The sequence below is a fragment of the Neofelis nebulosa genome, chromosome 1 (genome assembly GCF_028018385.1).
Source record: "Neofelis nebulosa isolate mNeoNeb1 chromosome 1, mNeoNeb1.pri, whole genome shotgun sequence".
Taxonomy (NCBI): domain Eukaryota; kingdom Metazoa; phylum Chordata; class Mammalia; order Carnivora; family Felidae; genus Neofelis; species Neofelis nebulosa.
In genome coordinates this window covers 176,255,938-176,270,768 of record NC_080782.1, presented here as the reverse complement: position 1 = coordinate 176,270,768, position 14,831 = coordinate 176,255,938, and the positions used below count along the sequence as shown (strand labels likewise).

Genomic DNA, 14,831 nt, shown 5'->3' with positions numbered 1-14,831 from the left:
CATACTGGACAGATCAGCTTCTGATGGCTACAGATGATGACAGCACCTCAGAGGATGAAGGAGCCACAAGATGGATGGAGGCTGGTCCCATGATGGACAGGGAAGCTACTCACTGACAACACCCACTTAGATCTGGACTTAGGTGAGTGTGACACCACTGAAATCTGGGGTTTGTTACAGTTAGCTCATGTTAACCTAAGTGTTAGAGATCCCAAGGAGACCTTATGTCACTAATGTATGAGTCACAACCTTATATGTCACAGCACAACCTTAACATCTTATGAGTTATGTTCAGTAAGGTTCTTGGTCTCTCTTTAGAAAATTCCCTTGCTTTCTTCTTAACAATGCCACCTCGATTCTGCTTTCTATCACCTTTGACGGCAATCTGACAAGTTGGCGTGCTACCACTTTCCTATACATTTCTACACGTACCTAGAAAAATGTCCCTAGATTTTATTGTCCTGTCTTATGTTCAAAACTGCATGAATGCTAATATTTGGATAGTTTATTTTTTAACGGAAGATCTTACAAATAATTATTTTAAACTCAAATTAGCACATAAAAACAATATGGTCAGAAAAAGAATGACGATATAACTATTAAAGACACTATAGTACTAGAATGTAAGTTCAAGATAGCTAGACAATACATTAGCTTGAAATATTTCATGTCTAGGAGAAATAGAGCATAAACTGTTTAAAACTAAAAGTTAAAAATTTTTCTCAAAAGGAAGGAAAAAAAACCCAGACATGTATAGGATAATTCAAGTAGACACATTTGGGAAAAATATTGGCAGGAGAACCAAACTGATTGTGTATTAAGATGATAGTTAATCCAGGAACATTTCAGCAGCTCATGGTCTTTCTCTCAGATGCCGCTGTGCATTAAAGAGGAACCCAGCAAGCCTGAGATCGCTATCCTCGGAGAGACCTGCTTGCAAGGAGGGGCCTCGGCTGGCATCTGGGAACTTGGGTTTCAGGAGTGTTCCCACCATTCCTGATAAGAATGGCTCACCATGCCTAACCTGTGCCAACCACATAGTTTATGCCAAACACGTGCTTTCCTTCTGGATGTTGCGAATTATAAGCTTTTAAAGTGTGAAGTGCCTGGTATGTGACAGGCAGGGGCGTGCTTATGGGACCAGCCCTCAAGAAGAATCCTGGGTACTGGGTTCCTAATCAGCTTCCCTGGTAGACAACACTTCACATGTGCTGTGAAATTCCTTATAGCTTCAGGGATTAAGCTTGCCCTGTGAGGCTGCATGAGGAGAGGGCTCTTGGAAGCTGGCATCTGGTCTTCTCTGGACTTTGCCCCATACATCCTTTCCCTTTTGCCCTGTACCCACTGGAATAAAGCATAGCCATGCGTATGATGATATTCTGAGTCCTCTGAGTCCTCTTGTGATTCAGCAAACTTGGGGGTGACCTTGGGGTCCCCCGGAGACAGCCCTGTACTTGGCCAACTTAAGTAAATAGAGCAAATAGACTAAGCAGCAGTGTGCCACATGTGTGCCATTCCATTTGTAAAAGAGAAGATACTTCTATTCGAACATTTTCACATCTGCTTATACACAAATGACAACACACACGCACTCACCAGATCGATTGTTTTGGCTCTCTGTTTGGATTCATCGTCACACCAGGTTTCACACCACAGCCAGTCTTGAGGAAGAGACTTAATGGCCACTTGGTAAATCATATTATTGGGAAGATCCTATAGAAGAAAAATGATTTAAACACAGAGGTATCGAAATTAGAGTCCGAGGGAATGAGGTTGATGAGGTCAATTAAATTAAAAACGGGTCCGAAGAATCATATGCAGATCTAAAATATCTATTTGAAAAAAATTTTAACGTTTATTTATTTTTGAGAGAGAGAGAGTGTGCACGCACATGAGGGGGAGGGGCAGAGAGAGAGAGAGAGAGAGAGAGCGAGGGTGAGAGGGAGAGAGGGAGACACAGAGTCTGAAGCAGGCTCCAGGCTCTGAGCTGTCAGCACAGAGCCCGACATGGGGCTCGAACTCACACCGTGAGATCATGACTGGAGCCAAAGTCAGATGCTGAACCAACTGAGCCACCCAGGTGCCCCTAAAATATCTATTTTTAAGCTAGTAAACATTTAATCTGACTCAACCATCTTGTGTCATGATGAATCCATGCCCTAGAATTATGCCCACAGCTGCCCTGGACTTCACCCCTCGTGTCAGGAATGGAGCGGGAAGCCCAGAAACCCACCGCTCTTCACTGCCCCAAGCGGATAGCCTCAATGCCTCTGCCTGACCTGAAACAAGGCGACCGATCACCCACACCGTGCCTGCTCTTGCTGTTTATGGCTGCCATCGCTGTGCTCTCCAGATTTGGAGGTGACCTTTCGTGTCCCTGTTAGGAAACAATGCTCCAGGAGAATTCTCACATTTCTGCATGCTCGGGGCTTTCTAAGTAAAGACTGCTGGCGCCTGTGTTAAAGGAAGTTTAAATGGCAAATGAGCCTCACAGGTGACAAAGCCCTGAATCATGCCCACAATCATGTGAGTGACCGACCCAGTCAAGTCTTCAGATTAGATGGCAACCCCTGGGTCCACAAAGACTTCAGCGTTGTGAGAGACTGCAGCAGAATGCCCAGCAATGTCAGATCCAGATTCCTGACCCACAGTTACTGTAAGTGGCTAGGTTTTCAGGTAAGTCATTAGGTAACAACAGATAATGAATACAAGATTGTTGTGGGATTTGGATTTGACAAACAAAGCTGCTACTATTCATGCACAAGTATTTGTGTAGACATATGCTTTCATTTCCCTTCAAAGATAATAACTGGTCATATGGTAGGTTTAAGTTTAAATTTTAAGAAAACCCCAAACTGTTTTCCAAAATGGAAAGGGAGGGAGAGGCTGAAAATATAAGGTTTTAAAGTTTACAAGCAGGGAATTGGAGCAGTCTGGATCTATGCACTGCAAATGAGTCTAAGAACGTTCTACTTACCTGATCTAGGTTTGACAGACTGTTTGGATCTTGACTGAGTGCTTGGTACTGGCCCCGGAGCCTGTCACCGGCTGCAATTCTCCTGAACTGCTTGAGATCCACTACATACAAGGCACTGCAAAGGTGAACAGTCTTTGGTGGCTCATGTTGTTCACGTATTTTTACTTTCCCCCAGTGACTACTTACAGTAATGGGATTGACTTCAGATATCCCTGGGTCTAATAACAAGTCCTTTCCTAAATTTTCGCCCAATTCTAAAACTGTTTCCAAGGGTTTGAAGTTTGTTATAATACTGTTAGGATCCATATCCTCTTAGAGTCACCACAGGTTTTTCCAAGATACCATGGAACTCATGGCTCTACAAAACAACATATTTGAAGACAGCATGTTCATTTGGTTATGTGACAAACCAGTTTAAGTCTTCTGTTGTGGTCGGGAGCCTCTCCCCTGAGTTCTATTACTTGGTTTAACTCCTGGCCCAGTTATGCACTAACAGCGTAAGCCTGGGCAAGTTACATGAGTGCTTCATCCCTCTGAAACATCTATTACATGGGGCTGATAACAGTATCTCAAAAGGTTGTCACAGAAATTTTATGAGTTGATACAGGTAAAGTCTTGGGGTGCCTGGGTGGCTCAGTTGGTTAGTGTCTGACTCTTGATTTCAACTCTGGTCACGATCTCACAGTTTGTGGGACTGAGCCCCGCGCTGGGCTCTGCACTGACGGCACAGAGCTTGCTTAGGATTCTCTCTCTCCCTCTTCCACTTGCCCCTCCCCTGCTTGTGCTGTTCCTCTCTCCCAAAATAAATAAATAAACAAACAAACAAATAAATAAATATTAAAAAGAGATGAATCTATGTTTAAAAAATATATATATGTAAAGTCTTGTAAGAGCGATTAGCACATAGCAAACACCAATTGGTTGTCATAATTGTCTGATATCTAAGAAAACAGAGTATCGAGATCCAGTAAGTTATTTGGTTACTAAAAAGTAAGAGTATGGATTTTCTTACCTGATATGGTATTTCCTTCTTAAAAGATGTGATGCCCAGTATCCCTTTTTCCAGAAACGATACCCATCCATTTCAGTGCGGCTATCACAAAATGGGGTATACCCGTAGGGCGCTCCATCCAGATCAAAATCTCGGAGTTCTTTTAGGTCATGTCTTACAATCTAAATAATTAAAACAGTTTCTCTGATGAAGCCTATACAATAATATAACATTATGCTATTATAATAAGCCTTTTTAACGTGAATCTCAAATTGTCACCTGACTGTAGAAACAGAACTGTGTTTTCCTCACAGCTTTCTTTTTTAAAAATTGTTTTTCAACGTTATTTTGAGAGACAGACAGAGTGTGAGGGGGGAGAGGCAGAGAACAAGGGAGACACAGAATCTGAAGCAGGCTCCAGGTCTGAGCTGTCAGCACAGAGTCCCAACACAGGGCTCGAACTCACGAACCATGAGATCATGACCCAAGCTGAAGTTGGACGCTTAACTGACTGAGCCACCCAGGCTCCCCGCTCACAGCTCTTTCAAGCAGTAGGGAGTTTATGAAGTTCCCTTTTCTCTTGTTCGTGCAGATGAAGAGAAACCTAAAATGCATATGCCTAGTCTATAGGACAGTGGTCTTATTAATAAGAATAGTCTGTCATGTCATCTTAATCAAGATTTCTTAAACAATATGCATTTTGGGAAGAAATTAAATATTTCACAAGTTCATCGCTCTTAGTTTATCAAGGTATGGATTAATAATTCAAAATCATTTTTATGATAAATCTCCAGTATTTTATATTGGCCAATATTAGTCTGAATGATGAAGAAAAACCTCTTAATTATCCTTAATGGCTTTAATGAAATAACATTAGCGTGTTCCAGTTTTTAATAGACTCTAGCCTGCTGGAAAATGTCACTGTGTAAGCTGGGGGAAGGTAGGAGAAATATGTTTTATGTTAGACAATATGTTTTGAAATGCTTAGTTCATTATCCACATTTTCCTGTTTTCTTCATTTTTAAGGATAATGATTCATATTTGTCAACTTGGAAACTAACACAAAAACAACAATAGAGTTAACAATACAAGTAAACTCTAACAGAGGATTTGAAAATACACTTTTGTCCTAAATATAAATACTAACTTGTGTACTTAATTTATATAACATTATTATTTACTGTTCTTCTTAAAGATTCTGTGTATTTTGCAAATATTTTTTCCCACTAGTGATTACAAAGGCATGCAATGCAAGGAGGGAAGGGGAAAAGTCGTAATTTTTGGATATGTAAGTTTTGAAAGAATGGGTTTTTGGGGGATAAATTTGGGACATTTTCCCCCCTTAAGTGTAAGGATGATGAGGTTTTGGCTATTGGCTAAAGGCCCAAGAATGCTGTGGGAGGTACAAGCAAGAGAGGAGAGCTGTCTGTAATCGCCAACTTTTTCAGCAAGAAGCATAGCTCCTTTTAAGCAAACACCTCATACATTCATAGGAACTCACACAACTACTTTTATCATGACTAATTTCAGTACTTATTTTTAATTACCAAAACCAAAAAACTACCACTTCAGAGAGAAAACTGCAATGTCCAAATAATAAATGGTACTGCTTGTGATACACTGGATTTTCCCTTGGAATTCTGACCGTTTTTTTTTGAAGATACTTTCCTTACATATCACATTCACGTCTTACGCATTTATGCAGCAGGGCAACAAAGACAATAACGAGCACCAGCAACATGAATTGAGTCCCTGTACTCAGAAGTGCAAACATAGTTTAAGTATTACTGAAAGCAACAGTTAATCTTATTACCTGGTCAGCATCAACAAAAATGATTTTGTCCACCGCTAGGGGAAAAAGGACATCGAGGAAAAGAATTTTGTAACCCCAAATAATCCTCTGTTTTTCCGTCTGCTGGTGAAGCCAGCGGGGCCACTGATACTGCACTAGCTCGTACTGGAACCCATATTCCTCAGCCATGTGAGGAATCACCTCCTAAAAATGCGCACACACACACGAATCAAAGAATATGTTCATATGTTTAGAGAACAATTTAACATTTGAAAGAGTTTACCATAAATTATTACAAACTAATTGGTAAAAAAGTGTAAACTACTTCTACAACCTATACCTGTTAATGAGGAATAGGAAAATGCTGACAAATATCAAAATAGAAGTATACATAAAACTATATGATCTAATGACATTAAAAAATAGGTACACCATATTAACTAGCAAGCTTATCAACTAAGATCAATGTTCCCCTAGTTTTTATCACTACTGTTTGACTTGAGAAAGCCTGACTATAAAGGAAAAGCATTTGGATCTTGGAACATCGACACAGCAAACAGTTTATGTTTATGTCAACATACTGGCTGGTCAGACAGCTACAACATGAAGAGGGGTGCAAAAAACCACAAAATGAGTTGTAAATTGATGAATTAGGTTCTCCCCATGAGTTTCATGTCTGAGATTTATGACTATCTAATTCAAGGATTAAAAACACAGGGTAGTCATTGTGGGTGTGAATATCTGATATTTGATTCAGAGTCTTAGAGACTTAAAGTATCTTATTCTGTTTAAACCAGAGCAGTTAATGAAATACACTGTTGGTTAAGTTTGGTTCAAGAGCCCCACGTGAGAGGGAGAATGGTAAAGGGGTGGGGAAAGACAGGTTAGCACACAGAGAATTTGCTTTTTCCTGCTCAGTTCTCATTTGTAGCTAGCTGCTGGTTATATACTTAAATTTTCTCCTTGCTTTTGTAAGAACAACGTAGATTTAAATTATGTTCCTTAGCATAAGCATTGGTTTTTATTTATGAATTATAATGCTGTAATTATGGCTAGACCAGTTGTTGAGAATCACTGTTTTGATTTCAAAATTTAAAAATATGTATTAGGAAAAATTAGAAAAACTTCCTAATTCAGCAAATATGTATTAAAATTTTCACTGAGGGCTGCCTGGGTGGCTCAGTCAGTTAAATGTTGGACTCTTGATCTCAGGATCATGAGCTCCAGCCCTGTACTGGGCTCCACCCTTACTGAGCATGCCCTATGTGCCAGGCAATATTTTAGGTCCTAGGGATACAGATGTGAACAAAACAGATACAAATTGTGGCTCTCATGATGCTTACATTTTAGAGGTGGTGGGTGGATTAGATGAAATCAGTAAGTTATCTATAGAAGACAGCGCTAGGAAAAAATAAAAAAGGAAGGGAAGCAGAGTGAAAAATCAGAAGGGACTGTAACTTCAGACTGTGTGGTCAGGAAAGGACTATTCCCTACGCAGGCAGAATTCATTAAGTGTTTGAAGGAAGAGAGGAGGTACATTTTGAAAATTGGAAGGAAAGGATCTAGGGTACTAGTAATTTCTATTTCTACATCTAATTGCTGGTTACACAGGTGTTTTATCTTTGTAAAAATTCATCAAAGCTGCACACTTACGATTTGTACACATTGTACATGAAAAGCTTCAAAAAGAAACATTTTAAGGGAAAGGAACAAAATTCCAAAAAGAAGGAAAATATTATTTCAGATATGGTATTACTTTTGGCCATGTGGGAGAACAAGACCTTTATGCAGACACGGCACTATATTTCTACTGAATGGTATATTTCCTGCTGAGAGAATCTTACAATTGTATTATCTCAGTTTATGTAAAATTAACCAATCCCCTTATGCAGTATTTGCCTAGTAGGATAACATCAAAAACTTGCTGACAAACTAGTAGGACTTGTTGTTTATATGAATGGGTTCTTTTTCGGTTTTATCTACTGCTAAATGCACACAGGAGGCGGCACTCTTGGTGGTTGCGAAGATGCTGTTAGGTGAGGGTTAAGCACCAGGCTGTGAGGGCAGCATGCCTGGGATCAGATCTCAGCTATCTGCTGAATTAGCTGTTTGATCTGAGGACTCTGCTTTAAAGGACAAAGCTTGCTCAGAGGAAGGTTAGACCCTTTGTCCCAGGCTCCCGGTAGGTAACCTCTATGCCTTCTACTGTCCTGCCTCAGTCAACACCAAATAGTCTATGCCAACAATGCAACTTATCGCTGGGACTGTGAGCCACAACGTATCAGCTGAACCTTTTGAGGGGCTGGAGGCAAAGGTAACACTGTGGCAGTCAAGTGGGTGTATGTGGCCAATCCCCAGTAAAAACTGTGGACACCACAGTCTGAGTGAGCTTCCCTGGTTGGCAATACTCCATGTGTATTGTCACGTTTTTGCTGGGAGAAATAAGCGCTGCTGCCAAACCCACTGGGAGAGGACAGCTGGAAGCTCTGGGTCTGGTCTGCCCTACACGTCTCTTTGCCTTGCTTGTTTTAACCTGTACTGCTTTGCTGTAAACTGTAACTGTGAGCATAACGGTGTTTTCTTTCTTTCTTTTTTTTTTACGTTTATTTTTGAGAGAGAGCAAGTTGGGGAGGGAGGGAGAGGGAGAGGGAGAGGGAGAGGGAGAGAGAGAGAGAAAAGACACAGAATCAGAAGCAGGCTCCAGGCTCTCAGCTGTCAACACAGAGCCCAACGTGGGGCTTGAACCCATGAACCATGAGATCATGACCGGAGCCGAAGTTGGATGTTCAACTGACTGAGCCACCCAGGTGCCCCTCTTTTCTTTCTTTTTTTAATTTATTCATCTATCCTGAGAGACAGAGAGTGCACAAAAGTGGGGGAAGGGCAGAGACAGAAGGAGAGAGAGAGAATCCTAAGCAGGCTCCACACTGTCAGTGCAGAGCCTGACACGGGGCTCGAACCCACAAACCATGAGATCATGACCTGAGCTGAAGCTGGCAGCTTAACCGACCAAGCGGGCCAGGCACCCCGATAATGGTGTTCCTTATTTCTGTGAGTCCTTCTAGTTAATCACTGAACCTAAGGTGAACTTGGATACCTCCCCATTGTGCAGGCTGGTTATATAATTTCTGAGTCTTGGTTTTCTGTGAATAGAGCTTTATGAAGAACAAATAATGTAGGTAAATCACTCAGCAATGTGCCTGGCAATATTAAGGAATAACAACATGGCTGGCTATTTTTATTTCTGCTTTTACCGCTGGTTTTGGTTTAGAAAAAGAGAACTCCTTTGAACTGCTACCGAATGAGACCCTAACTTGCATGAAATCTGATTAGTCCGCAGTGAGAATAGGGAGAAACAGGGTATACTTTGTAGCAAGAGTGTGAGGCTGAGTACAGGGGAGCAGCTGTTGGCCCCCTGAAAACTTCTCAGGATAAAATGCCTCAGACTTCTGAATATAGTCCCCAAACCACTACCACAGCAGTCACCGTGCCGCAGAAAGATCAAAGAGCCTTATTATTCCTGGGACTATCAAACTACTTCCTATGGTACAGTTTTCATGTTCTCTGGATACTACTGTTGTAGTCTATCTTTGTAAAATTATGACAGAATCTAATTCTTTTTATTGACAATCTGTACATATCTTTCACTGCCAAGTTTAATTATATTATCATGAAAAACCACTAATCCTTCTGATTTTGAGTTTACTTAAAAATAAACCATCTCCTTCTGTCCTCCTAAACACTTCTCTGAATAAAAACAGTGTAACATTTTTCTTAAGCCAGATAAAACAATGAATACCAAAACTTTAAAATTAGAAACAGTAATTTCAAAAGGCTCATTCTGAAAATGTTGTGAACTTACAATGACATAAAGAATTTCCTTTTAAACATTGAACCACTCTATAATAAAAAGGTTAATGTACTTACTTTAAATGTTGGTGAGAGATAATTTTTTAGAAACCAGAATTTCACAGGTGTTTTGGTGTTACGTAAAACAGAAAGCATCATAATTCTGTATAAAGGAACATTTAACCCAGTAAGTTAATATTAATAGGAGTTCATCCTGCTTTTCCTAAGGCTTTTTAATTATTATATATATGCAATAATTATTTAAAGGCATTAATTTTTCACTATGAATTATGGGGAAATAGACTGAAGCACCTTCACAAATTATGGTTACTTATCAAGTATGTAATGTGTAAGGAGGTATATATATATATATGTACACACACACACATATATATATATATATATACACACACATACATACACACATGCACACACACTATACAGAATAAATTGATTGCTTTTTGTTTGTTCCACTTGACTCTGAAATACTCTTGTTTAGTTGATTACATTCTAATCTCCACTCTATTACTTTGTCATTAACATCAAGTATACAGAACTGGAAGAACTGAATGATGTATACTAGTAAATTCATGGGATAGGTCACTTGTTTTGCTACACCAGACCTCTGACTGGAAAAGAGACAGATGTATCTAATATACCACATATAGACATATACTTGAATATCACATCTTCAAATATTTTTGAGGAATTCTCTGATATCCTTCTATATGAAAAGTTAAAAACAACAGCCCTAAGGTTCGGAATTTAGTTCTCCTCTTATTCCCCCTCCTCCTTCTTATAAAATAAAAGGGAAATTTACTATATATATTTTTTCTCACATATTATTTTGTCTTAAAATATGTTCCTTTCCTAGCCTTAAAGAACACTGATATTCCACATCAATTAAACTCATGAAATTCGACTACATTTTAAAGATATACTTCTCTCATAATCTTAGGTTAAAAAAAGAAAAAAAGCAAGGTGCAGAACAACATATACTTTGTTACTGCTTAAGTAAAAAGAAGTTAAAAAATGAAGAAGATATATATGCTTATCTACATACATCCTTGGCAAGTTACAAAAACAATATTGGTTTCCTGTTGGAAGGAAACTGGTTAATAAGGAAACAGGTGGGAGTCTTTTCACTGTACATTCTTTTATTCTTCTGAACTTTTGAAATTCTTTTTGAACCACTTTTCAAAGCATTTGATAAAAAATATACCTACCTTAAAAAGCGTTCATATAAATGGCCAGAAGCAACCGAAAAAATGTTTAGAACGTCTGCTTCATCTTTTTCTTTATGCAAACTTCTTGTGAAACTTGGAATAAAAAAGTAGTGATTGACAAGTTCTTAATCTGCATTTGCACACTTTACATACCTAATTTAATATGCATACTAAATTTAATATGCAATAAAAGTAGGAAAGCCTCTCAAAATAAGCTCCATCTCATACACAAAATTACTGAATCTTTTTATTTGGAGTATTCATAATTATAATTTCTGTTTTCTTCAGGTGTAAAAATTTATTTAATTAAAATTTTCATTTTTATAGGCACAGATATTTAGAACGACTAAAATTTGGAAAAAAATAACTTACAATCACCACAGATGTATTTTGCCAAATAGGAACTGTTATGACAGAGTATTTTTCAAATCTTATTATAATCTCTCAAATAAGAAAAATACAGTTGATACTCCAAGTTAGGATTAAAATTCGGATAAAAAAGTGACAGCATGATAATATACACAATACTTCTGTAAGCTGAAGGAGCTTCCCTCCTGAACATGTCTTTTCTCCCTTCCTACACAGCACTATTTGTTTTTGGTACCCTTTCCGTACAGCAAGTGGCCATGCTATTGTTTAACAATTACCTATATTCATTCTTGTCTCCACTTTCTGGTTTTAATGGAAGATTATGGAGAGATACTCTTTAAAATGCTCACATTCTGCTTCATTATCCTCTGTCAAATATACCTACTCTCCAGATGATCTCAAAATGAGGGGGTCTGAGACCTTCTCAGTCAGTAATAGTTCAATGCACATAAAGGGACAAGAACACCATTCTTATCAAACAAGGCACCAACTACAGAAAAAGAGACCTAAACTGGGCAAGATCGCAATGATAGGAGTGCCCCTGATTGGCGTAACACAATCCACTTAGGTTGCTGAATCTGGCTGGCTCAAAGTCAGAAATACAGAAATAGACAACTGATAGAAATTATCTCTGGGAGATAATAATCTCTCAGTGGTTCTCTCTCATAAATCAAATGAAGCTCAGATCTCTAAAACTGGCTTTCAAAGTTCTCTACAATGTGGATCTACAGCAGACGCCTTTGTTTTTGCCCATCTAATGTCCTTTACGTTTCTAGTAACAATCGCCTGGTATTTTTCTGGGGGAAGCATTCCTCCTCCAGTTGCATTCTGTGAGTCTATGACAGGCCTGCCCACTCGTTCTAGAGGTGGGCATACGACCCAAGTGTGGTTAGAGTCACAGGAACCAGTTCAGTTTGGGACAAATGGCTAACAACTGGACTAATGAGTCAGCCCTGGAACTTTTGCTGGCACTATATGGAAAGATGGCAAACTTTTCCTTGTAAAAGTTTCTCTGAAAATGAGGGAGGCATAGAGAACAGAACTAAGACATGGAAAAAGAGTTCCTAGGCCACGTCACCCGAACGCCCAAAGCCAGCTCTATTCCTGGACTCTCTACATGTGAGCCAATATATTCCTGTTTTGATTAATATTTATTAATATTATTAACATCGATTCCTGTTTGATTAGGCCTTGACCTAATTTATAGATTCCCTATTATATTCAATGCCCCAGTGTTCTAGCTAAGCTGGGCTATTTTCTGTTTAATCTCTTTGACTTCATATAACCAGGTACCTTCTCTCTATCTCCAACTTCTGAAGTCTTGTCCATCTTTTAGAGCACATCTTAGCCAAGAAGTATTTCCTGAGGTTCCTCCTAACTAGATAAAGTCTTCTCCTCCTGTGGTTCGCAGGGCACTTGATTTTCAGCTGTCTTATAGCTCGTTTCCTATTCCGTTTTATCAACACTTGTGTATCAATCTCACCCCACATGAAGAGAGGATCTGCTTTACTTAGATGTTTACCATCTGCAGGCCTTCCACATACTAGACTCCTGATGGATCTATCATTATATGTTAAAATATTCACTGGTAATTACCTTTTAATAGAATCCCACATTCCTTTTTTCTTCTCATCTTTATCGGTTAGGAGATCTTCCTTAATTTTGTCTGGCTTTTTTTGCACCTAGATAGCATGGTAAAGAAAAATCTTAGAATTGTGCAGCTTTAAGTATTATGCAACGTGCTTAGAAAGTTAGAAAGTGCAAGGTGACCCCTGTAAATCTAAGACAGTTGCAGTGACGGAGCCAGGGAAGATCTTAGTACATTACAGACACAATCTGGTTTCAATTATCAGTTCAATCTCATCGTTAGCTCTTTTGGTGGTTACCTCCATTCTGTTAAATAATGTGCTTATACTTGTATTTACTGATTTTTCAACTTCAGGCTTTATCTACCAGCATATCTGCAACCACAGGGTTTAGGTGTTTTTCATTCTTTGGGACGACAGACAAGCAGCTCCCTTCTATTGGTCTGCCTCTCTTTGTCTGGAAGTTTTGGGAGTAGTATCATTACCATTAGTTCTTCTACTGAGTATCTTTGTAGCTTCAAATAATACTTAAATGTCTATTTTTTGTTCCAACAATTTCAGGTTTCTCTCGCATGTAAGATAAGAATACTAATGGTGTTTCTACCTTTTCCCTCCGCCTCCCACCTTACACTAGCTGAACTTTTACTTTAGCATCATATAAGGATAGGTACTACCTACATTTACGCTGGTAAACATAATTGTATCTATTGCATTTTGCTACGTTTATTTTACAACTTGAAGATCAGCAAATAGTGCTTATTGTGAAGATGTAATTATTATTCACTGCAGAGTCTGCAAGGCCACTACAGCTGTATTTCCTCAGTGCAGTTATAGTAACCTGACCATCTTGCCACTCATGGGAGACTCTGGATATTTCAAATGGATTCTGTTTTCTTACATCCCACCAACACAGAAACATTTTTTCTTGGAATTTTATTGCATTTATTTTTCCTTGTAGTGAGATATGTTTCTTCCTTACCACATACCTAATATTTCCCAGTTTATTATTCATGTTCATTGCCTGGAATTCCTGTCTTCTTGGAAATGTTTTTTCCCAGAGCTCAGTAATTAACTGCCTATTTCTTTCAAGGATTTCTTTGCATTGTTTTTCAGATTAATTTCACCATTTCTTGACGTACCTATCTTCCTCTTTCTTGGTCTTCATCTTCATTGGACTGGCAAACATCTTCAAGGGGTGTGAAAAATTTTTCTAAACCTTCACTCTTCAGAAAATAACTTTGTCTTTAAGAATTTGGTTAAAGAATCCTAGCTTCAAAATAATTTTCCTCAAAATACTAAAGGCTTTGTTTTGCTGTCTGGTAACATTCATTTTGAAAATCAAAAGTCTGACGCTAGGGTTAATGTCATTCTATGACTCTGACCTGCCTTTTCTCCCTGATAGTTATTAGGGTCTCATGTGGGCCATCTTTCACTCATGGTAATTTATGGACCCTTATGAACATTATTCCCTCTCCTTCTCTGTGAAATACCCTCCCTCTTTTTTTTTTTTTTTTTTAAAGATTTTTAAGGAATCTCTACATCCAACATGGAGCTGAAACTTACAACCCCTAGATCAGGAGTTGCGTGCTCCACGGAGCAAGCAAGCCAGTGGATCGTCCCCCTCCTCCATTGTCTATTTTTTCTCTATGGAATTCCTATTCATGGGCTGTGGAATTCATGGGCTGATCCTTAACATTGTTTATCTTTTCTGCTCTCCCTTTTCTGTCTTTTGATATAATTCTGAGATGGATGGTGAGGAGATAAAACGGTGTTATTAAAAAAACAACAGAAGGACCGAGGTGGGTGGTCTGATTCAGGTAGGGCATGATTATTACCTCAAAGATTTGATGGCTATGGTGAAAGAGTTCAACCTGCTCTGTACTATAGACCAAGAAGTCAAATTAGAATCGATAGGCAGAGTGCAAAAATTCAGCTCAAGAAAACCTAAGCGGCCTTTCAATGGTCAAAATAGCTCAAAGATGGAACTGTCCTCTCGTCCCCCAGCCTGGTAGAAATGGTATTTCTTGTTTGCAGGGCTAGG

The 14,831-nt window shown here is 38.9% G+C and overlaps 1 protein-coding gene across 1 annotated transcript in view; it reads right to left on the bottom strand.

The window, feature by feature from the left end:
* The window catches only part of UGGT2 (UDP-glucose glycoprotein glucosyltransferase 2), a 192,092-nt gene that overhangs the window by 11,433 nt on the left and 165,828 nt on the right, over positions 1-14,831 (bottom strand). The window contains exons 31-37 of the mRNA XM_058681695.1: positions 12,801-12,886; positions 10,836-10,928; positions 9,688-9,772; positions 5,782-5,964; positions 3,990-4,150; positions 2,978-3,092; positions 1,597-1,713 (exon numbers count right to left, since the gene is read on the bottom strand). Coding sequence (XP_058537678.1) covers positions 1,597-1,713; positions 2,978-3,092; positions 3,990-4,150; positions 5,782-5,964; positions 9,688-9,772; positions 10,836-10,928; positions 12,801-12,886 — 840 coding nt within the window. The remainder of the gene's footprint in view (positions 1-1,596; positions 1,714-2,977; positions 3,093-3,989; positions 4,151-5,781; positions 5,965-9,687; positions 9,773-10,835; positions 10,929-12,800; positions 12,887-14,831) is intronic.